Source organism: Cajanus cajan, chromosome 7 (assembly GCF_000230855.2).
Source record: "Cajanus cajan strain Asha chromosome 7, NIPB_CcT2T_4, whole genome shotgun sequence".
Lineage (NCBI taxonomy): Eukaryota > Viridiplantae > Streptophyta > Magnoliopsida > Fabales > Fabaceae > Cajanus > Cajanus cajan.
This window is the reverse complement of record NC_138523.1, coordinates 4,834,179-4,857,342: the sequence shown is the minus strand read 5'-3', so window position 1 is coordinate 4,857,342 and position 23,164 is coordinate 4,834,179. Positions and strand designations below refer to the sequence as shown.

Below are 23,164 nucleotides of genomic sequence, written 5' to 3'. Positions count from 1 at the left end.
GTATTAGTTTATCTTGATCACATGTTTAAGATAAGAATTTAAACAAACAGGTTGAAAATGTAATTATAAAAAATATTTGATTACAAATTGGACGCGAACTACGGCGGTTACAAACTGCTGCAAATGGTTAATTAAAATGCATGTTTAAATTTGCGGCGGTTTTGAAAACCGCCACAAATTTTGTGAAAACTGTCGCAAATTTTTAACTAGTTTCAGTTTCTAAAATAGCGACAATTTTATAACCGCCGCAATTTTATCAAATATGTTGCGACAGTTTAGGAAACCGCCGCAAAATTTAGTCGCGATGCACAAGATTGCAACGGTTTACAAACCGTCGCAATATAAGTTTGCGGCGGTCAAAACCGCCGCCGCTGTCACTAAAAAACCGCCGCAAACAAACAAGTTTTTTGTAGTGTCTTTACTTTGAATCATGGTTTTAAATTGCGGTTGCGGTCGCGGTTGCAGTTACTGCGATTGCGGGTATTGCGATGCGGATTGCGGCTGTTGCGATGTGAAATTATTAATTATTTTCACTAAATACAAAAAATTTATAATTATCAATATATATTTTATTTTAAAGGATTTATAGATTTTAATTCCTTTTTTTAAAATATTCTATTATTTTAATGAATAATTTAATTTATTTTAAAACTATAGTATCAATTTGTTGTATTGCGGATGTATTGCGGTGTATTTCAGATGTGTTGCGGACGCAACACCGTTACGTTGCGAAAAAATGTGTGATTTTCAGTCTCACCGCAATTGCAGTCCGATACCGTTGCGGACAAGGCCGCAATAGTAATATTGCGGCCACAATACGTGTTGCAGACCGCAATTTAAAACCATGCTTTAAATATTGTATTATTTTGGCAAACACCCCCCCTTTTTTTCCCTTGTCCTGAAACACAGGATAAGGATTGTAAAACTGTTATATAATATTCAAGTTATTCAAGTTTCAATAAAAAAATGTTAAAATATTTTTCCCAATTAGTTATTCAAGTTTGACATTTCGTGAAAAAGTTTCTACTTTCAAAATAAACATTCATAAAGCATTCTCTACCGAGAGCAATCCCATTCATTATTAATCACTTCACAAAAGTATGCCCGAAGGAAACCCAAATATCTTTTTGTTTACATAGTTGAAAAGTTTATTAATTCTATGTTAAGGTGGAGATGTAAACTGAAAAAGGAAAAAGAAAGTTGATGTTTTAAATGAGCCATTCATTACTTAATCTTTCCTGTACATGCTTTTTAATTAATTAGGCAAAGAGGGCTGGTTCAAAGCTGAAAAGCTGCATTGTTGCTGAGCAATCATTACTCAAGTGGTCTAATATAATTGAGCAAATGGAGGATCAAATTGCTGAAGTACTTCAAGAAGAGAGGTTTTGATTATTTTTAATTGTTAAGGCTTCATTCTTTTTATTTTCTCTTTCTTTTTATTAATATTGTACTTTATTTTATTTTCAATTTATACAATATTTTATTGAATAGCATTAATTGTACAATATGATAAAATATGTTCACCTTGCTCTACTAGGCAATTGAAAAAAGAATTTCGGTGTATTCTCAAATACCAATTGAAAATGGAGAGCTTATGCAAGTCCTGAGGTGAGAATATGACATATTCTTTTACACTATATCTGAATAATACATGATGGATTTTGCTAGTATCAAGGCTAACATCTGCAGCAGCACAGGTATAAAAAGAATCAATATTACAAACCTCATCATGACTATTTTTCTGATACTGTAAGTTGTATTTTTCTCTTTGTTAATTTTCAAATTATAGCCAACATAAGAATTGCCTTGGGGGAGCTACATGGTAAGTTTTTGATACCAGTTTTCCGAATACAATATCTTCTTCAGTTTATTTATGCTTTATCAACCCTGTCAAGTGTTATGGAATGGATCTCAATAAATTGAAATTGATACTAGTATCTTGTTCCCATCTGGGATGGATGCAGTATGTAAAACTACGTTTCATGTACTGGAGTTAAAATGTAGTGGGTGGTTCTGTGGGGTAGACTTAAGCACAAACCTGATGGGTGATGAATTTTGCTTTTAGTTTGGCTCAAAGACTATTTATAAGTTTTGCTTCAAGTCTGTTTATAAACATCCCCATTCCCTGTCTCTGGTTGCAGGGCCCCGCCTATGGCATCCATCACCATACAAAATCTTTTGTTGTATACCACAAATGAAAACTGGCAGGTAATTACTTCAACACTAAGGTTTACAATAATTTCTGACTCTACTTGCATATAGCACGTCATTAAAGATTTTTTTTATACTATCAGGTTGTAAATCTTAAGGAAGCACGGGAATTCTCCAATAACACGAAGTACATATATGTCTTCAAAGTAATATATCCATCCCCCTTCACTAGTTTCAATGTATCAGTGTGTAATCTGTATCAATGTGATTTTATATCCTTCATATTGCTCTTCTATATTATTGGTTTAATTTCAATATAAGATTAGCATTCTTTCATAAAAATTATTTTTTCAGATTATCACCTCTCTCCATCCGTGACCAATATATATTGTCCTTAAAAAAAAGGAAAACCAATATCTTATGAACATTCTGATTAAAAAATAATATAAACTATGCCATGTATATTAGAAATTATGGTGAAATTTTCCAATAATATTTTCTAAAAGAAAACTTTTATATTTTTAACATGCATTGTCAAAATTTTCTATGTAAATAATAATAAAATACAAAAAAAAAAACTTCCATTCTTTCATCATAAATGTTTTCATCAAAAACAATGACAAATGTTACCTTAGTGATTAAAATTAAAATAATATATATGATGTTAAATTCAAATTATATTATTATCATTATAATTTTTATAGATAAAAAATATATTCGATATAAATTTAATTCTTAAAATTGTTCTTCTAATAGTTAATTTAGTTCCTAATATTATTAAAGAAAATAAATTTTATCTCTACATTTAATAACGTCAATCAATTTGATCAATGAAATTAATATAATGAAATCATTTATTTAATCCATCTATTTAATTTATTTCTCTTTTTTTAATCAAACTATTCCTTATTCAAAAGCCATTTTACAATGCGTTTGATAATGTGTTAAACGAATTTAATAAGCAATTGATAGTTGCTTTTGTGTTGTTTTTGACTTAATTGCTTTTGTGTTGTTTAATTTCACATTTTGTTGTCCTGCCCAGAAGCTGGAATGCCAATCTTTGTCTATTGATCTTTTGCCTCACCCTGACATGTTCACAGAGGCAACATTAGGCCACACTCAAGAGGGATCAAATTTTAGGAATGATGATGGTGCAAAGCGAGTATTCTTTGCAGGAGAGCGTTTTATTGAAGGAATATCAGGAGAAGCATATGTAATTAGTGCAATTCCCCTGACATATTTTATAATTATTCTCTTTCATTACAGTATTTTGCGGGTCATGAAATATAGCTTGATTTTATTATTTCCAGATCACAATTCAGAGAACTGAGTTGAATAGTTCACTTGGGCTTGAGATTCAATTGCATATCAATGAAGCTGTTTGCCCTGCATTGAGTGAACCAGGTAAGTAAAATGGCACATTTTGGGTTTATTGTGTATGTATTGAATTGATATAAATGGCATGGATGTGATTTAGGGTTGATTCAAATATGAGCAGGATTACGTGTTCTTCTCCGCTTTATGACGGGAGTATTTGTTTGTCTAAACAGGGGGGACGTTGATTCCAAGGTTCAGCAGGTTTCAAATATCTTAACTTTTTCCTCCTTTGAGAGCACCTCAGTAGTTTTATTATGCACAAAATAATCATGTTCTATTTTGGTCCTTTTGGATTTCTCTGAATTTGTATGTAATTGTATTTTGACAGCGATTTATGAGCTTGCTTAACCCTCCTAATTTTTCTTATCTTGTCCATGCCTGCAACTCGAAGGGTGGGTCATGTTTGTGTTGTTGGTTTTCAGTGTATTTGTTGCTGGTTAGTGGGTTTTGAGCTGCTGGGTTGTGTTGGTCCCCTTCTACAAATAAGCATGATTTTTTTTTTAAAATGCAATCTACATCGGTTCTCTGGAGAACCGATGTAGATTTATGCTAAAATCTACATCGGTTTTTCAGAACCGATGTAAAAATGTATACATTTTTTACGTCGCTCTATTCTACATCGGTTTTAGAACCGATGTAGATGACTTTAGAAGAACCGATGTAGAATATACATCTTGTAGTAGTGTACATGTTGATGATAGAAATCATTACTGGTTTACTTCAAATAATTGTTGCATTATACAAACATAACGACTCTGAGAAGCAAATGAAAATGAACTACGAAACTACACTATATTTAAACTATAATGAAACTATTCTAAGAAACTAAGAAAAAGAAAGAAAAGAGTGACCAAGAAATCATACTCAGCAGTCTCGTACACTAGAATCATGTGCCCAGGCAGTGAATGTTTGTGAGAGTTCTCAAGCATGATTTTTCAATCTCCTAGAATGAGATTGCCTCACCTAGTTATAGAGTTTAAGTGGGGGTGGTTGTTCTTGTAAGGGTTCGACGTGGTATGTATAACCGCTCCCCACTACGTGACGTGAGTAACCCCTCTTAACCTCTTTTAACTTCCGACAACTATACCTACTATGCTTCTCGATCCTCGAATAATTCTTCGAGAAATAATTAATACGTATCAACTTTCTCAACACATAACTACCCCAATGTTCACATATTTGTAACTTCCTTGAATCGACCATAACCACTGGTAACCACTTGCCGTTTTCTTCGACCTTCGAATATATTCTTTAAAGTTCTCTCGAAGTTCTCATTTTATTTTCGAGAAACGCACTATACATCAACTCTATATAATGTGTAACTATATCAGTCTTTGTGCGATTCGAGTATACCTTTCTTATGTTGTTTGTAACGATCCGCCTCTAACATTCAAGGATTTTCCTCGATTACCCCAACACATGTACAATCATTGTACTAATTAATATTGATAATTAGTTATGATATATGAGTTGACTAGTGCTATGATTGCGAGCTATGTATGAATTGTAGTGACATGATCTTTTATGTCATTGATTTCTAATATTTAATTGATATATATAGATGAATTGTTAATTGCTATATTGAGCTAAGTTGATAGTAATATGATGTGATAATATGATATGATAAAAACATGTGATATGTGAATTAGTAAGATCATATAAGTTGTTATGCATAGAGTCTATTTCACATATGCATCATAATCATTAAAGTATTTTTAGGGATACGATATGAAATATATTGCTAGGGAAGGTCCCTTGTGTAAAAACTTGGGAACCAATCTTGGGGATAGCTCGATTTGAAAGTCTCAGTCCTGTTTTGGTGAGCATAAGATATATCTTACACGACTTAGCTATCCCGAATAGAACCTAGTAGTATATCCTCCTAGTGAGAATGCGTTAAGGGTGTGACCCAACATGTACTGTTAGGCTACTCTACATGTATTATTCATGATAATGCACAAGTGTGATATGTGATGCTTTTATTGGTGTCAGATGCATGATAACATGTAGTCTGTATCCATTGCATAATGCATCTTAATGTCATGTGGTATTTAATTATTATGTCATGAAAGGGTGAAATGAGTTATTGTTACCAATCTGTCTATGTTGTGTATATATGTATATGTCTTGTTTGTGTTTGACTACTCGACTACATCTAACGCCATGAACTAGAGTGAGATGTTTCTCACTCTCCTTGTGTTGTGATTGTCTCTATTGTATGTTGTCGCAAGTAATTTACATCATGAGGTTGAGGATATTTCTGGTGAGGCCTGGTCCTTACAGTTGGGTTTATGCCCTAATAGGATGTGACATTGAGACTTAATTAGGGATTAATTTCTTTTGTTATGTTTTGAGATAATTATTAGTTTTCTTGTAATAGATTTCATTGGGATTTTATGTTGAACACATTGGATTTTATTTACAAGACTTTTCTATTTAGTTTTAATGATTTATGTGTTATGGTATGTGGGATAAAGGATGTCACAACTATCTCTTAACCAATAATAGTAAAACAATGCATATCAATATTATCGAGCAACTCTTTTTAAATATTCATCAACGTTCTTGGTCTTCACTTTTCCTACTATACAAGTTGTCTCATACTTTTATTTTTCAATAGAGAATGCAATAGTACACAACAAACAATAGTCAAGTTCATATCCCAAGTTTGATAGGAAAGAATTGTTTTGATACCATTATTGTAACACCACTATGATACAATTTATTAATTTTATTTATTTTGATTAAAAAGAATATTTAAAAATATTTTTCAAATTTATTTTTTGAATTAACTTTTATAATACTTAAGTTGTAAAAAAATGTACAAAACACCTTGATCGTAAAATGAACAACGATATGCTAATATGTGTGTGTGTATGCCACAACATAGTGATTGTTAAGTATATAAGAAATAACAAGCTAACTTAACTGCCCTCACAATACATACAACAAAAAGTTTCCCAAGTTAGAACAACACTACCCCAAACCTATAGGCCTACAAATATTAGCAGATGCAGCTATTCACTAAAAGTCCTCTAAATCCACTATCTCCTCACCCTTGTCCTTAAGTTCATGTTCATTAGGCAATTACCTAACATCATCAAAGCCACCAAAGCTTCTAGAACTAAATGGAGATAAGGTCACCCTTTAACCATACCAAGCTTCTAGTAAGGCTCAAGCTTGTTTTTTTTTTTCCTTTAAAAAATTCTTGAACTTCAAAGTTGCAAGTTTAAATAGAAATTACTACATCAACAAGTGCCTTAATCATTCACCAAATTTAAATTCAAATTAATCCATAAAAAGTAAGAAGAAACAAGAATTGTTGAAAACTACTATACAAACATTAGTGGAAAAAACACTTTTTAAAATCAGTCATTTTTTACTTTTAAAATCGGTTCTCTGACTAATTTAAAAAAGTTGCATTTTTAACATCGGTCATTGACCGATGTTAAAAGTATAACTTTTAACATCAGTTATCAGAACAGGTCGTTCTGGTTGCGGAACGACCCTTTTTGGTTGAAGAACGACCCGTTTTAGTTGCAGCAAGGCCCGTTCCAGATTCAAAATTTACTAGAATATAGCAACAGCGAAACTAGAGACATGGGAAGAGAATGAGAATGTTAACTTGATATAGTAGTCTTGCAAAGAAAATGAGAAGCTGAAGACTTTAGATGAGAGTGCGAAAGAGTAAAGAAAGGAATGGAAGGAAAGATCAAAGAGAATGAAGGGAAAGAGAGAAAGTATAGGCGTTGACATTTTTAAAATCGATTATTTAAGAACCAATTTTGTATGTAATATACATAATCGGTTCTTAAGTAGTCGATTTTAAAAGTAACACTTTTAAAATCGGCTACTTAAGAACCAATTTTGTATACTACATACAAAATCAGTTCTTAATTTGTCAATTTTAAAAGTAGCACTTTTAAAATCGACTACTTAAGAACCAATTTTGTATACTACATACAAAATCAGTTCTTAAATAATCGATTTTAAAAGTAGCATTAGATACCTTTTAAAATCGATTAAAAGATAGCTAATTTAAAAAGTAATGTCATTATTTACAAAATTGTCACCGCGTCACTTTTAAAATCGACTACTTTTTAACCGATTTTTTAAAACCCCGATTTTAAAAGTGATTTTTGTACTAGTGAGGAGGAATTCTAATTAACTTTGCTATAACATGTTAATGATCTAATAACATCTAAAAACTCAAAGATTATAAACATATAATCTCCAATATAGTTCGACCAAACAAACATACACATAGGCACACACACACATATATACATGTAAGTATTTGTTTTTCAAGGTTTAAAAACAAAAGGAATTAACTAGAAGTGATGACAAGAAAGAACTACACATGACTCTAAGACAACTTGCTTTTGCATAAATTTCCAAAATAAAGTCATATAGTACACAAATTTCTTTTATATTTTCATACTCAACTCAATGTACATCAAAATATAGAAGAAAGCATAAGGAATATGAATCTTAAAGACATACAATAAGATTTGGTTCATAGAAAACTAGATCTAAAAATTTTGAACCAAAATTTTCAAGACAAAACACAAATCCAAAGAATTATCATACAAAAAATAGATCTATATAACATATACTTAACACATGTAAGAATGATGAACATGAAAAAAATGGTCTATAGTTGTATATAGGATTCTTAGTACATATTTAATGCAAGTCTAAATTCACTTAATTCTTTATGCAACGTTAATGCCTCTCAACACATAACGACGGGCATAGAAATAGAAATGCAAAAATGTAAAGTCAAGTGTAGGTAGAGATAAAAATGCACAACCAATTTATATTGGTTCAACCATATATCCACTTGTGACCTACATCGAATCCCCAATCAACCCGATTGAGATTTTCTACTAATCTTTAATATCAAAAGTTTTACAATTACAATACTACATGCAATACATTTCTACATTATTAAAGAAACCACTTCTTGCACCTCAATAAATATTTGCTTGTAGCACCCCACTACAAGATTTTCCCTTCTTTAAGAAACCTACTTAACAAAAACAACCAATATAGAACTTAAGGAATAAATTCACTTGATGTACATAACATAACAGAGTAGGTGAATCAACCAAGTAGCTTATCCTCTCACACTATGAATATAATGATCAATTCAATTTTTGAACATCTTCTTGCAAAGAAAAATGTTTCTCAAAGAGTGTTTTCAAAAAAGATATCACAAAGATTCAAGTTAATTTCTTTGTTTTGAATATGAAAATTGATATCTATATATATATATATATATATATATATATATATATATATATATATATATATATATATATATATATATATATATATTGTATTATCCGTACGGTGAAGCCGAACTCTAAACTCGGCATCACCACACAAAAGGACCTCGGGCACGCGCTACCCAATGTCAGCTCGGCATTTAAGTAGATCATAACTGATCTCGGAGAATCTCGCCCTAGACAAGATATGTTATCTAATCATATCTCATCTAATCTCAGGCCTAGGGCCTAGAACAACCCTAATTCACACTAAGGTATGTGCTTTACTTATACGAGACTAATACTCATACAAACCTTAACTTTAGCATCGGAGTCTCTTTTGCAGGTACCACCCCCAACTTGAAGCACCAGCGTACCAGGAAAGGAGGCTCACCGATCTTACTGGACAGATCATCCCTACGACCGATTTCCGGTAAGAACATTTGGCGCCCACCGTGGGGCCGATCGAGACAGCTCTCATCGGCCACCCTTATGGTTAACACTAGAAGCCATAGCAGACGAGCAACAGACGACATAAACCATCCATCTACCGTGGATAACGAAGCAGCGCTGGGGAGACTGATCGACCAAGTCGAACACATGCATGCCCCGCACGAAACCGACCTAGCGGCGACGCAAACCGTCAATGAAGCAGATCTAGCGGTGTCACGCACCGAGAACGAATGCATCCGCGCTCAACCCCAGCAAAGACACTCTAGTCATCCCTCCGGCTCTCAACTCAACCCCGGCGAGGCAAGGCGAGCCAATGTAAACCAGGGAACAGGACCAACTCCCCTACAGGGAGTAGTCGGTACAATCGCAGGAGGTTACGCAGGAGGGGGCGCCAGCAGCTCGGCCCGAAAAAAACACCTGCCCAACGTCAACCACGCACACTTCACCACCTCTGCTACACACCAGAGCTCGTTAACAATCACTTTCACCGACGACGACTATGCCGGGATCAATCCCAACCAGGATGATCCCATGGTTATAGCTGTGGCATTGACCAATTGGGAGGTTCACAAAACTTTAGTCAACCAAGGGAGCTCGGCCAATATCTTATATTGGCCAACATTCCTCAGGTTAGACGTTCCCCACTCCCTCATACAACCTCACATAGAACCCCTAGTCGGTTTTGCAGGAAGGAGCGTTCACACTTGGGGGTACGTGGACTTACTGAAGACTTTCGGAGCACCTCCGGATTCACGATGGGTCATGGTTCGATACCTCTTTGTGGAAGCCAACACGTCCTATAACATCATCATTGGCAGACCAACCTTGAATCAGCTCGGAGTGGTGGTGTCCACTCCACACCTCACCATGAAATTCCCAGGGCACGATGGGAAGATTATCTCTGTCAAAGCAAACCAGAAGACAGCACAACAGTGCTACACTGAAAGCCTGAAAATTGCCTCGCTTGGTGAATAGTGCAAGAGCAACCTTACCACCGTGGCTCACACCAACCATGAAGAAATCACCGACCTCGATCCAAGATCCGACGCTCATGACGAGCGACCTAGCCTCGTCGACGAGCTCGATGACCTCCAGATTGGGGAACTCCCCGAGCAAACCACGAAAATCAACAGATAGTTGAACCTAGAGTTGCGACAGCAACTTGAAGCGGAAATCCTCAAGAATGCCGACCTCTTAGCCTGGTCTAGCACTGACATGCCAGGCATCAACGCCGATTTCATCTGCCACAGACTAGCAATACACAAGGAAGTGAAACCAGTCGCCCAAAGGAAGAGGAAGGTTGGCGGCGAAAGACGGGAGGCCATCGTCATTGAAACACAGAAATTGCTCAACGCTGGCTTCATCCGTGAAGTCAGATACACCACGTGGCTGGCGAACGTGGTCTTGGTAAAGAAGAACTCGGGGAAGTGGCGTATGTGTGTCAACTATACCGACCTGAACAAAGCGTGCCCCAAGGACTCATACCCCCTACCAAGCATTGATAGGTTAGTTGACGGAGCCTCCAGACACGCCCTCCTCAGTTTCCTCGACGCCTACTCTAGGTACAACCAGATAATGATGTACCCACTTGATGAAACACACACGTCTTTCATCACCGACCACGCCAACTACTGCTACCGGGTGATGCCCTTTGGCCTCAAAAATGCGGGAGCAACCTACCAGCGGCTGATGGACAAGGTTTTCCATCAACAGATCGGGAGAAACATGGAAGTTTACGTCGACGATATGGTAGTCAAATCTACCTCGGCAAAAGGTCACGCTGCCGACCTCGCCGAAGTATTTGCCCAGGTCAGGAAGCATAACATGCTCCTCAACCCGGAAAAATATGTCTTCGGGGTCTAGGGAGGTAAGTTCCTCGGTTTCATGATTACCAGTAGATGAATCAAGGCCAACCCCGAGAAGTGCAAAGCCATCATCCAGATACAAAGCCCACAAATGGTGACAGAGGTCCAATGCTTGGCCGGGCGGTTAGTCTCACTGTCCCGCTTCATTCCCAAACTTGCGAAAAAAGCAGGACCAATCTTCACTCTTCTGAAAAAACCAAAGGATTTCCTGTGGACAAACCAGTGCAAAGAAGCTTTCCAAAGCTTCAAAACCTTCCTCACAACTCCACCAATCCTACAAAGGCCGTATCATAACACCGACCTCCTCCTCTACTTGGCCGTGACAGAGAACGCCATCAGCGCAGTTATTGTACAAGAGCACCAAAAGGCACAAACACCTATCTACGTCATCAGTCGAGTCCTACAAGACGCGGAGAGGAGATATCAAATGATCGTGAAGCTAGCATTAGCACTCGTCACCGCAGCTCGGCGGCTCCGACCCTATTTTTAGGGCCACCAGGTGGTAGTCAAAACTGATTATCCCATCAAGCAAATTCTACGAAAACCCGAGCTCGCCGAACGCATGATCGCTTGGTCAGTAGAACTATCGGAGTTTAGCATCCAATACGAGAGTCGTGGACCCTTGAAGGCCCAATGCTTAGCCGACTTCGTAGCCGAGCTCATGCCTACTACTGCCGAGGAACCCCAAGTATGGATTTTGCATGTTGACGGGTCCTCCAACTCTAAAGGTGGCAGTGCAGGCATCGTTCTAGAAGGGCCAAACCAAGTCACCTTGGAGCAATCCCTAAAATTTGGTTTCAAGGTGACCAATAACCAAGCGGAGTACGAGGCACTCCTCGCAGGACTGAGGCTAGCTCGCGACCTCGGAGCTCGAAGAGTGAGTTGCAATAGTGACTCGAAACTCATGGTGGAGCAACTCAGCGGGACGTACCAGGCAAAGGATACCCTGATGCAGCGGTACTTTCACACTGCATCCCACCAAATCTCGTCCTTCGACGAATTCACCATAAGACATGTGCCACGAGAGCAAAATGCCCGAGTTGACCTCCTATCAAAGCTTGCTAGCACCAAAAGGCCCGGGCAGCATCGAACCATCATCCAGGAAACCTTGCACTCACCCAGCTTAGACGACAAGGTCGTCAACGTCAGTGACAATGAAGACCTGGGTTGGATGGCGAACATCTGGGGCTATTTGAAAGGAGGAACCCTGCTCGAAGATAAAAACGAAGCTCGGAGGATAAGGATGAGATCGGCCAAGTTCGTCATCATCGGAGATGAACTATTCAAGCGTGGCGTTTCATCTCCACTACTCAAATGCTTGACTACATCTCAGGCGGCCTATGTAATCAGGGAAATCCACCAGGGGATATGCGGCATTGATGGAAACACTTGGAGAAGATTGATGTTCTTCCAAGCTTCCATGCAAGGACCGAATATGCTCCATGAGGTTGTCACGTTTTTGACCTTAGAATTCGCCTTTGAAGAACCTTCAATGGAGGAGAAACACCTACGGAAGTTCGGTCACCTCTTGAGAAGTGAAGAAGCTTGAGGAACCAAGCTTCTAGGAGAAGGAACCTTGAGGGAGAAGCTAGGAACTAGGTTCTCACGAATTTGACTCTTGAAAATGAGAGAGAATTCTGAATTCTTTTTCTCATAAATGTCCAAAAGTGATTACAAGAGAGGGTTTTACAAATATATAGGGGAGGTAGCTTCTAGGAGAAGCTAACCTTAACCATGGTTCACTAGGAACCATGGTAAGGTGTAGCTAACCATCCATGGTTTCTAAAACTTGTAGGAGAAGCTATCCTTGACCATGGTTCACTTAAGAACCATGGTAAGGTCAGCCTAACTTACAATGGTTTAGAAACTTGGAAGGCAAGCTTCAAAACTTGTAGGAGAAGCTAGCAATTTTCGGCAAAGAACAAAGGTGAAAGGCTAGGCGGCCAAGGCTAAAAAATGCTCCTTGATTTATTTCAAAAATATTTGATTTGGTTTAGTTAGGTTCATCATATGATGATGAGACCTAGCTAAATCAAATCTATGAAAAATTAAGAGCAAAATGAGTCTAATATGCAAAATTTTGCCTAGGCCCAGTTCTGGCCCAATTACTAGTCACACCCACAAACATTGCTAAATGCCACCCCTTTTTCCCTACTGAAAAAATACAAAATGAATGTATCAACTAGGGAGGTTAAATGGAGTTAAACTCTCCAAGTAACCTACCTTAAAATCAATATACAAACACTAGAAAAAGCAAGTAAAGTGCCTCACAAATACAAAGGCAAAAATAACATATACAAAAGAACTACTATATGTACAAACATAAGAAAAAGGTTTTTAAGATCATCCCATTCCTCTTGGTTCTTTTAGTATATCACCTCTTGGATTCCTTGGCCTTGGCCATAGTCTATCAGGCATGCACTCCGGGGCACGTTCAATGGCAACCAGAGTACTCCGAGTTGGGTACTACTGGCCCACTGTGAAGTCGGAATGCCAAAGCCACATCCAAAAATGCAAAGAATGCCAGCAATTCGACAACGCACACCGACAACCGCCTGAAACCCTCCACCACATGATGTCAGCATGGCCTTTCTCCCAGTGGGGAATGGACATCCTCGGGCCATTCCCCCCTGCGAAAGGCCAACTAAAGTTCCTCCTGGTAGCAATCGACTACTTCACCAAATGGATTGAAGCATGCCCACTCGCCAAAATCACCACTGAGAACGTGCGGAAGTTCACCTGGAAGAGCATCATCTGCAGGTTCAGAATCCCTCAAGCCCTCGTTACCGACAATGGTCGACAATTCATCGCACAGGAATTCGAGGACTTCCTCCACGAACTCGGAATCAAGCATCTTGCGACCTCGGTGGAACACCCCAGACCAACGGCCAAGCCGAAGCTGCCAACAAGGTCATCCTCCGGGAACTCAAAAAACGACTAGGAAACACCAAAGGGCAGTGGCCCGATGAACTCCCCAGCATCCTCTGGGCATATCATTGCACCCCTCAGTCAACCACACAAGAAACGCCTTACAGGCTAACCTACGGAACCGTCGCAATGATCCCAGTAGAAGTCGGCGAAACATCCCACAGACGCCAAGTCTTCAACAGCGAACAGAACGCCCAAGAACTGGCAGCGGACCTCGACTTAGTGGGCGAGCTTAGAGATGAAGCTAAAATCCACGAAGAAGCCTGCAAGCTCCGCGCTTCCCGAAGATATAACACCCGCGTAAAACCTTGCTCGTTCCGAGTAGGTGATTTGGTATGGCGACTACTAGGCGAAGCAAGAAAGGACACATCAGATGGGAAACTCGCACCCACTTGGGGTGGCCCCTTCCGAGTTACAGAAGACTTGGAAAATGGAGCATATAGACTGGAAGAACTCAGCGGGAGGCCTATACCGCGGACTTGGAATGCTACGCATCTCAAGTTTTACTTCAGCTAAGTTTTGTATGAATGAGTTGTGCACTCTTTTCCCACCTCAGTCTTTTGTCCCAAAAAATAGAAAAATGGGTTTTGACTGAAAGGGTTTTTAACGAGGCACAAATATAGGATCAATAAAATGACTCATTCTATTCAACTCACATCCCCTTTACATTACCCCATAACTTACACTGCATAAAGGTCGAATACGAACCTTAACACGTCTATTTGAGGTCGAAAACGAACCTCGACGCATTTATTTGAGGTCGAATCCGAACCTTAACACGTTTATTTAAGGTCGAGTACGAACCTCAACTCATTCATTTGAGGTCGAATCCGAACCTCAACACTATTACCCGAGGTCGAGTTCGAACCTCGATATGATCAAGGTCGAGTACAAACCTCAACACGTTTATTCGAGGTCAAAAACAAACCTCGATGCATTTATTTGAGGTCGAACCCGAACCTCAACACGCTTATTTAAGGTCGAGTACGAACCTCAACTCATTCATTCGAGGTCGAATCCGAACCTCGGGTAATATTACCCGAGGTCGAGTTTGAACCTCGGTATGATCAAGGTCGAGTACAAACCTCAACACGTCTATTCGAGGTCGAAAACGAACCTCGACGCATTTATTTGAGGTCAAACCCGAACCTCAACACGCTTATTTAAGGTCGAGTACGAACCTCAACTCATTCATTCGAGGTCGAATCCGAACCTGGGCACAATTACCCGAGGTCGAGTTCGAACCTCGGTATGATCTAGGCCGAGTTCGAACCCTCGCAACGCGCCACTTCATAAAAAGATGAGGTCGATTTCGAACCTCAGCACGCAAAATTCAAAATAAAGTACCACCACATGAAAACTTATAACAAGAAGCACCAAACGTGTGCCCTAAAACGCGAAAGCAACTCAAACCGAGTACGGGGGCAGAAAAAAGCACATGTATACAAAAACCATGTTCAATACATGAATACAAGTACGAAAAAATAAAACAAACAAACACAACAAAACTGGCCTACGTAGAGGCGTTCTCGCTAGAACTATCCTCGACGTCGTCCTCCCTGACTAGTTTCCCAAACCGAACAACCTTTTCCACATGCATGCTGGAAAAGTCGAATCTCGGCACAAGGAATCTAGCCTGGCGAGCAGCCTTGAGGAAACCTCTTTTATGCTCCACCAAGAGGGAACGCTCAACTTCCTCAAGTCTCTACTTCAATGCTGCCTTCTCGGCCTCCAACGCCAAGAGATCTTTCCTCTAAGCAACTATCTCATCTTCCTTGCTGACACGAATGACCTCGTCGCGGAGACGCTCCTCAGTCATCGACACCAGCTCGCTCCTCAAAAACGATACCTCACCCTCCAAAGAGCGAACCTAGCCTGCGTAACCCTCATTGGAGCGCAGGGCGGCCTCCAATGACTCCTGAGCCTTGACAAGGTCCCCCCTCGTTGCTCGGAGCTCGGCCCCCTACAGCTTCGCTTCACCAAGAGCGGCAGTCAAAATCCTATTCTCCTCCTATAGGGGTTGAACTCGACTCTTCAGTTTCGCCAGATCCTCCTGCTGTTTGGACCACTTGTATTTCCAATAATCCACAATGGTCGTTCCCCTCTGCAGGAAGATCTGAGCAGCATCAAAGCTCCCCATCGGCTCGGCTGACTCAATCATTACCTGGTCAGCCGTGCTCAATGACCCCTTGGGGAAAAGCTTCTCCGGAGTCGCCGCAGCACTCCACAAAGAGTCTACTTCCTCTGATGCACTCAGGTGCTCCAACCGCACCGGGGCACCCTCCCACGCATAGCGATATGCAAGATACGAGCGCTTCGGGGGTCCCCTCGCCATCGGAGCAGAAGTTGGAACCTCGGAGCCAGGCCCTTTACCGCGAGTGTTGGTCGATGTAGAGACAGAGGCACCCGGCCCTGCACCAGAAACATCAACCCTAGTCGCCCCCGACCTCGGAGTCTCTGAAACTCCGGCGACCTTGCTCGCTTGACAAAAAAAAAAATATAAACCTCTACATCAGAAAACAACCAGAGAAACAAAACAAAGAGTCACAAACATACACTACTCACCTCAGTAGCCTGGACGACCTGCCTAACAACCTGGGAAGCCGTCTCGGTGGCAGCCCCCACCTGTAACCAACAACCCCAGGTCAGAAAAACCGAGAAGCAACATACAGAACAAAAGAAGGGACACTCAGGCAGGACGCTCACCACAGCAGGTTGGGCAAGAGTTTCAGTGGTCGCCAGTATCTCCTCAGTAGCCACCCGAGCACCTTCCTCAGGCGGAGGACTCCCGGTCAAGTCCACCGCCTCGACATCGGCAGAGTCGGAGGTAACCTCCTCCGTTCCGCGAAAGGCAGAGGTAGCCCCGACCTCGGGCACATCCCTCTTCCTTTTTCGGTTAAGCTTCAAGGGGGGAACTTCCTCCTCTTGGGGCTTAGAAACCCTGAGCTCGGTAACATTATAGCGGTGCTTCAACTCACGCCACAAGTTCTTCCCTAGAATACTTGCAAACAAAAAACAGAGAACATCAACGAAGGCAAGTTATACGAACCCTAACAAGTCACTGAAACACAAGACACTCACTCTCCAAACCCCTCTCCTTGTGCACCAAGCACTGCAACGACAAGATGAGTTTACAATCCAGAGGTCGGGGAAGTGCCTTAAGATTCTCAATGGCGGCTACCTCCGGAGCTGTCAATCGCGAGGGGTCCACACCGTTAAACCCAGACGGGTCAGGACACCAATAGAAGGGGAACCTCGGCAGCCCGCCAAAATAGAAACCCCCATCCTCTAAAGGGTCGACGCCAACCATGGCGACCCGAAAGAACTCTTGCCTGTAATTCTTGTAAGACTGGGAGTAAAGGGTAAATAAACCCCCATCCTTACCCTCGTTCAAAGAAAGAACGCCATAAGGCGGAGCACCTAACTTCAACTGATAGAAGTGGAGGAATACCCGAAGGGATACCTCTATCCCCAAAACTGTACAAAGGACTTGAAAAGCCCGCAAAAAGCCCCAACTATTAGGATGTATTTGGCTAGGAGCCGCATTGACATAATTTAAAAAATCACACTCAAACGGGGTGAAAGGAAGACGAACACCCAGGTCCCTAAAAAAACACTGGTAAACATAAAAATAAGGAGGGTCAGTAGACTTCCCCATGAACACACCCTCGCCAGTCGGACAGGGTTCCAGCCGGATCATTCGGGAAAAAGAGGGGTCACAAACCCTGTGCGTTCTCCAAACCGCGTTAACCTCTAGAAAAGACTGGAACACACTCTCGACCTTGGCCATTTCGCGCTTGACCCAGTCGTAACCAAGAACGCCCAGCTCCAGATCCTTGGGCGAGGGCGGGTCCATACTCTCGGCAGCGGCTCTCCCAGTAACCACAACCTTGTCGTGCGCCCTACCCCTAGCAAGCGCAAAAGAACTAGCACCGCGACCACCGGCCATTAAAGAAAGAGAAAGGCTTGGAAGAAAGCCGGGGAACGAAGAAGGAGACGGAGAAGATGGAGACGGAGGACAAACGAAAGCGAGGGAAAAGAAGCGCGCAAGAAGTTGAAACAACGAAAAACAAGCAAAGTGAAAAAGGAAGAAGCACGAGGAAGAGAAAAGGGGTTTCCCCCAAATTCAAAACAGACGCGCCACGTGTCAGCCCAGGGACACGTCTGATGGCGCAATAAATTAAAAATCATCATGACGAACACGATTCATCATTACGTAACCGTCACTGGCACGTTTCCGAAAATGACAACAAGCATGCGTGCGCGAGGGGTCACAGCCACCCGTTGAGCTCGGTATTAACTCCTCGACTTACGGTCTTCGGAGCTCGGGGGGCTAGTGTACTATCCGTACGGTGAAGCCGAGCTCTAAACTCGACATCACCACACAAAAAGACCTCGGGCACGCGCTACCCAATGTCAGCTCGACATCTAAGTAGATCATAACTGATCTCGGAGAATCTCGCCCTAGACAAGATATGTTATTTAATCATATCTCATCTAATCTCAGGCCCAGGGCCCAGAACAACCCTAATTCACACTAAGGTACGTGCTTTACTTATACGAGACTAATACTCATACAAACCCTAACTTTAGCATCGAAGTCTCTTTTGCAGGTACCACCCCCATCTTGAAGCATCAACGTACCAGCAAAGGAGGCTCACCGATCTTATTGGACGGATCATCCCTACCACCGATTTCTGGTAAGAACACACACACACACACACATATATATATATATATATACATATATAATCTTTTTGACTGAAATAATAGATTAATTACATGGATAATCAATTATTTTGTTTTTAATAGATACGGAAACCAATCAAGAACAGTTTAATATATTATTTTGAGCAATAATCGATTTTCCATAAACTAGCTTTTGAAATAATTGGTTATTTTGCTAAATAATTGATTATAATAGTAATTGCTCCTTAGGTTACTGATAAACAGAGGAAATAATTGATTATTACTTAAGATAATCGATTATTTTAAGTGAAAACTTAATATCTTGATTTTTTTTATACTATTTCTATTTATAAATCAAATTTAACACTTATTTTAATCATCAATCATCATTTAGATAAAGATAAAATGCTAAGTTACTTATCAAGCACAAAACACACAAGCAACAAAATTTTAAACACACAAAACAAGATACAACTTGCACTCTTTTCTTTCGAGACGCTCAAAACATAAAACAAAATACAAGTTGCACTCACATCTTTCAAGAGGCTTAAGTTCAAAAGGTACCCCAAGTTGCATATGAGGGGGAGCCTTAATCTAAAGGTCTTTCTCTAGCTGGTGAGGATGACATTGAAGCCAAGAGCATCAACTTTCTTGATTCATCTCGTAACAACTTTGTACCACAGTTTCCAATCCTAGTGGAACATGTGCGTGCAAAATTTGATGTCACCTTGTCAATGGAGGTGATCTTAAATGTTAAACCTCTCAATGTTGACAATTCCATGGTGGAATTGGATTAGAGGGATTTAGAGTCATTTACCTTTATTGTGTCTCCCTCTAATCTAGTAGAGTTTGATGATTGTAGCATAGACTCTAAAGAAGCGCAAGAATGGAGTGCTTACAGGAGGAAATGTTAACATATGATGACTATACACCTCTTATCTATGACACCAATAAAAAGTTTGCCTCTTCATCTTTCAAGTGTACAAAGGCATGCATTTCCATAGTGAACCTAACATTGTTTTCACCCCACTACTGAGATATAGCCTTTTAGAAGGGAGATAAATTTGAACGGCCTTCCCTAGCTGGATGGTTAGACCATGCAAATTGTCAAGCAGTAGTAGAACAAAATGCAGAATCTTTTGACTTCAAGAGTTGCCATTGAAATGAGTACATAAGACACTTCTCACACTACAAGAAAAATTAGTATTATCTACGGAAAAAATCCGTAGATAATGATGAAAATCCGTAGATAACTGATAATTATCTACGGATTTTATCTACGGAAATAGAATATATCTACAGATGCGTTTATCTACGGAAATTTTTGTAGATAACTTACCTACAGAAATTTCCGTAGGTAACTTATCTATAGAAATTTCCGTAGATAACTTACCTACGAAAATTTCCTTAGATAACTCTTCATCAGGTTGTTCACAAGCTCAAATCAGGCTGGCCACAATTTGCGATGAACAATGTACCTACAGACAAATCAACTCAACTCAATTCTTTGTTATAAATCAAAATAATATACACAAATTCACAACAAAGTTTCTACTAACATTTGGGTTTACCAAATTATAACGTAAGTTGAAAATTAGAGAGACTGAGTCATCTATAGGCTATAACTATTAGTGTTATTAGGTCGTTGTTTTCTTAAGTTCCAATAATATAATTATCATCGCTTCTGAACCCAACCCAACCCATGCCCATGGTGGTCAACGGGAGGAGGTGAGGGTGGTCAATCCAAGTCAAAATGGGAAGCCGAAGCTACTCGGCCAACCCGAGCAACTACAAGCTTCTAGAAGAAGTAGGGTACAGAGCGAGCGCCACCGTGTACCGTGCAATCTACCTGCCATACAACTAGGGGTGTTCAAAGAACTATATTAAACTAAACTATTGCAAAAACTAAACTAAACTATAAAAAACTAAACTAATTTTTATAAAAACTAAACAAAACTATATTTTAAGTTTTAGTTTTAAAAGCTAAACTATTATAAAAAGTAGTTTAGTGCACTATAAATCTAAATAAATAATTAATTTATAGGATTAAAAAAATTAATTTTTATTTATTAATTGAATAAAAATTTATATACCTTTCATAATTATTACTCTTTCAATATTTTTAATATAAATATTATAAAAATTAAAAAAATGTATTATATATATATATATGTATAAACTTATCTCTTTATTATCCAAATAATTTTATTCTTGATGCTAAAAAATATTATTATTTTAATAAAAATAATTTACAAATATTTCCTATAAATCTTTTTATGAAAAATAATCTACAAGAAATTTGTGCAAATTTTGCTACAATTTTAATAATCATAGAAAAATTTTCCATGGTCAAAATTTACAGAAAATATTATAAAAATCTTATTTTGTTTCTTGCAAATTTTCTTGCAAAAATGAATTTGCAAGTAATATTTACTAAATGGTAGAAAAATTTTGCAAGAAACCTTCTTGCGATTTTTTTTGCAAGAAATTTCGCTGAAAATTTTCTTGCAAATTTTAAAATTCGTAAAAACATATTATTCACGAAATTATTACCTGTAAATAAAATTTCGCAAAAAAATTTGTAGGAACAACGATTCTTGCAAATTTTTATAAAAAATCGCATATAATAAAAAATTATAGTAGTATTAATTCATAATTAATATTAATGATTTGGTTGCTCAATTTAAAAATGTTAATTTTAATTTTTTTTAATATAGTTCAATTTAGTTTATAGTTAATAATAGTTTTATTTAGTTGATATTATAGTTTAATTCAAACTCCTAGAACTATAGTACACTAAAGTAGATAATAGTTTAATGTAGTTTAGTCAATATTTATTTTAATTCAATTTAGTTTGATGAACTATTTATTATAGTTTAGTTTAGCTTTTCTTAGTTTAGTTCAATTTAACAATTTGAACACTCTTACATACAACGGAGGAGGTGGCAGTCAAGTGTCTGGATCTGGATCGATGCAACAGCAATCTGGAGGACATAAGGAGGGAGGCGCAGACCATGAGCCTCATCGACCACCCCAACGTCGTCAAGGCCTTCTGCTCCTTCGTCGTCGACAAGAGCCTCTGGGTCGTCATGGGCTTCATGGCGCAGGGCTCCTGCCTCCACCTCATGAAGGCCGCCTATCCCGAGGGATTCGAGGAGGACGCCATCGGATCTATCCTCAAGGACACTCTCAAGGCTCTTGACTATCTCCACCGACACTGCCACGTTCACCGCGATGTTAAGGCCGGCAATATTCTTCTCGATTCCAACGGCCAGGTCAAGCTTGCCGACTTCGGCGTCTCCGCTTGCATGTTCGACACCGGCGACCGCCAGCGCTCTAGGAACACCTTCGTCGGCACCCCCTGCTAGATGGCCGGAGCGGACTTTCTAGCGGCCTTCATCGCCAGCTGCTTACTCGGCGCCTTGCCGCCGGTGGACTTGCAAGAAGTTTGCTTTGTGCGAGCCATCGAGAAAAGATGTTTTGTGACGAACAACAAAGTTTAGTGCTTTTGCTTCTTTGATGGTGGTGGAAACGTTGGAGGGAGCGGTGTGGGATTTTGAAATTGCAGTGTGTTCGAGAACGGTGAGAGAGATGAATGGGGGAATATTGAGAGTTGATTTGTTGGGAAAATGAATGGGTGGTATTCGTTTGAGGGTGTGATAGTGCGCGGATTGGTGACGTGGCAGGGAGGAGTATGGAAGGCCGTTGATCTTGCGATAATGAAGGGCGGAGATTGAATTGCGTTACACGATGCGGATTGGTGTATTCTTGAAGAGGAAACAAAAAGAAATTTTGATATTTGGGCGGGTTCTGAAAATGGGGCTGCCAAATCAAAAACTTTGAAGTTTGAAACCCATGTCCTTAAACAATTATCCTACTCGATTAATATTAAATGAGATTAAACAATTATCCTACTCGATTAATATTAAATTTTGATATTTGAAGTTTGAAGTTTGAATTACCTACTCGATTTTGAATCCATTATTATAGTAGGTTCGATAATGATTTCCCACCCAATTATCCTGATGATTATTAAATGAGATTATTAATTTTTTTTAATTTAGTTATATATGTATTTTATTGATATAAATTGTCATTCAATCATAAATGATTTTATATAATGAGTTGATTAATACCTAAAATATTTTTTATTACGACAATGTAATAAGTTTTGTAATGATCGTACATTAAATTAAATTAAATTTTATTATATTAAATATTTTTAGTTTCTTTGTTAATTATAAAATTTTAATAATGTTATAAAACATTAAAAAAAAAAAATTAATAAATAATAGAAATAAAAAATTATTAAAATTACAATATAGAAATTCAAAAATTTAAGACAAAAAAACAAAAATATTCTTAAAAAATAATTCAAATTAAAATATAGAAATTCAAATATTTTAAGTGAAAAGACAAAATATACTTAAA

General features: G+C 38.9%; 1 protein-coding gene and 1 long non-coding RNA gene across 3 annotated transcripts; one reads left to right on the top strand and one right to left on the bottom strand.

Annotated features, from left to right (window-relative positions):
- The first annotated feature begins 304 nt into the window (after window positions 1-304).
- LOC145949769 (uncharacterized) lies at window positions 305-4,687 on the top strand. Its single transcript, XM_083060648.1, has 10 exons — window positions 305-402; window positions 700-798; window positions 1,367-1,382; window positions 1,538-1,608; window positions 1,693-1,749; window positions 2,142-2,208; window positions 2,295-2,357; window positions 3,194-3,364; window positions 3,462-3,555; window positions 3,650-4,687. Exons 1-10 carry the CDS (start codon window positions 305-307, stop codon window positions 3,793-3,795), a joined length of 882 nt encoding a protein of 293 aa, XP_082916774.1. The 3' UTR covers window positions 3,796-4,687.
- A 3,646-nt stretch (window positions 4,688-8,333) lies between these two features.
- Window positions 8,334-22,546, bottom strand: LOC145949681 (uncharacterized). Of its 2 annotated transcripts, none has more exons than XR_014428075.1 (2): window positions 21,662-22,546; window positions 8,334-20,582 (listed from the first exon to the last, which is right to left on the bottom strand). It is a non-coding gene; the product is annotated as an uncharacterized LOC145949681 (long non-coding RNA). The 2 variants fall into 2 exon arrangements; XR_014428074.1 differs by having other exon boundaries at window positions 21,666-22,546.
- Window positions 22,547-23,164: the final 618 nt, after the last annotated feature.

Coding starts and splice junctions, on each gene's coding strand:
- LOC145949769 (XM_083060648.1), top strand. CDS start 305: ATGCACAAGATTGCAACGGTTTACAAACCGTCGCAATATAAGTTTGCG. Junction 1,750..2,141: donor ATGACTATTTTTCTGATACT/GTAAGTTGTATT, acceptor CTCTGGTTGCAG/GGCCCCGCCTATGGCATCCA. Junction 2,358..3,193: donor AGTACATATATGTCTTCAAA/GTAATATATCCA, acceptor TGTCCTGCCCAG/AAGCTGGAATGCCAATCTTT.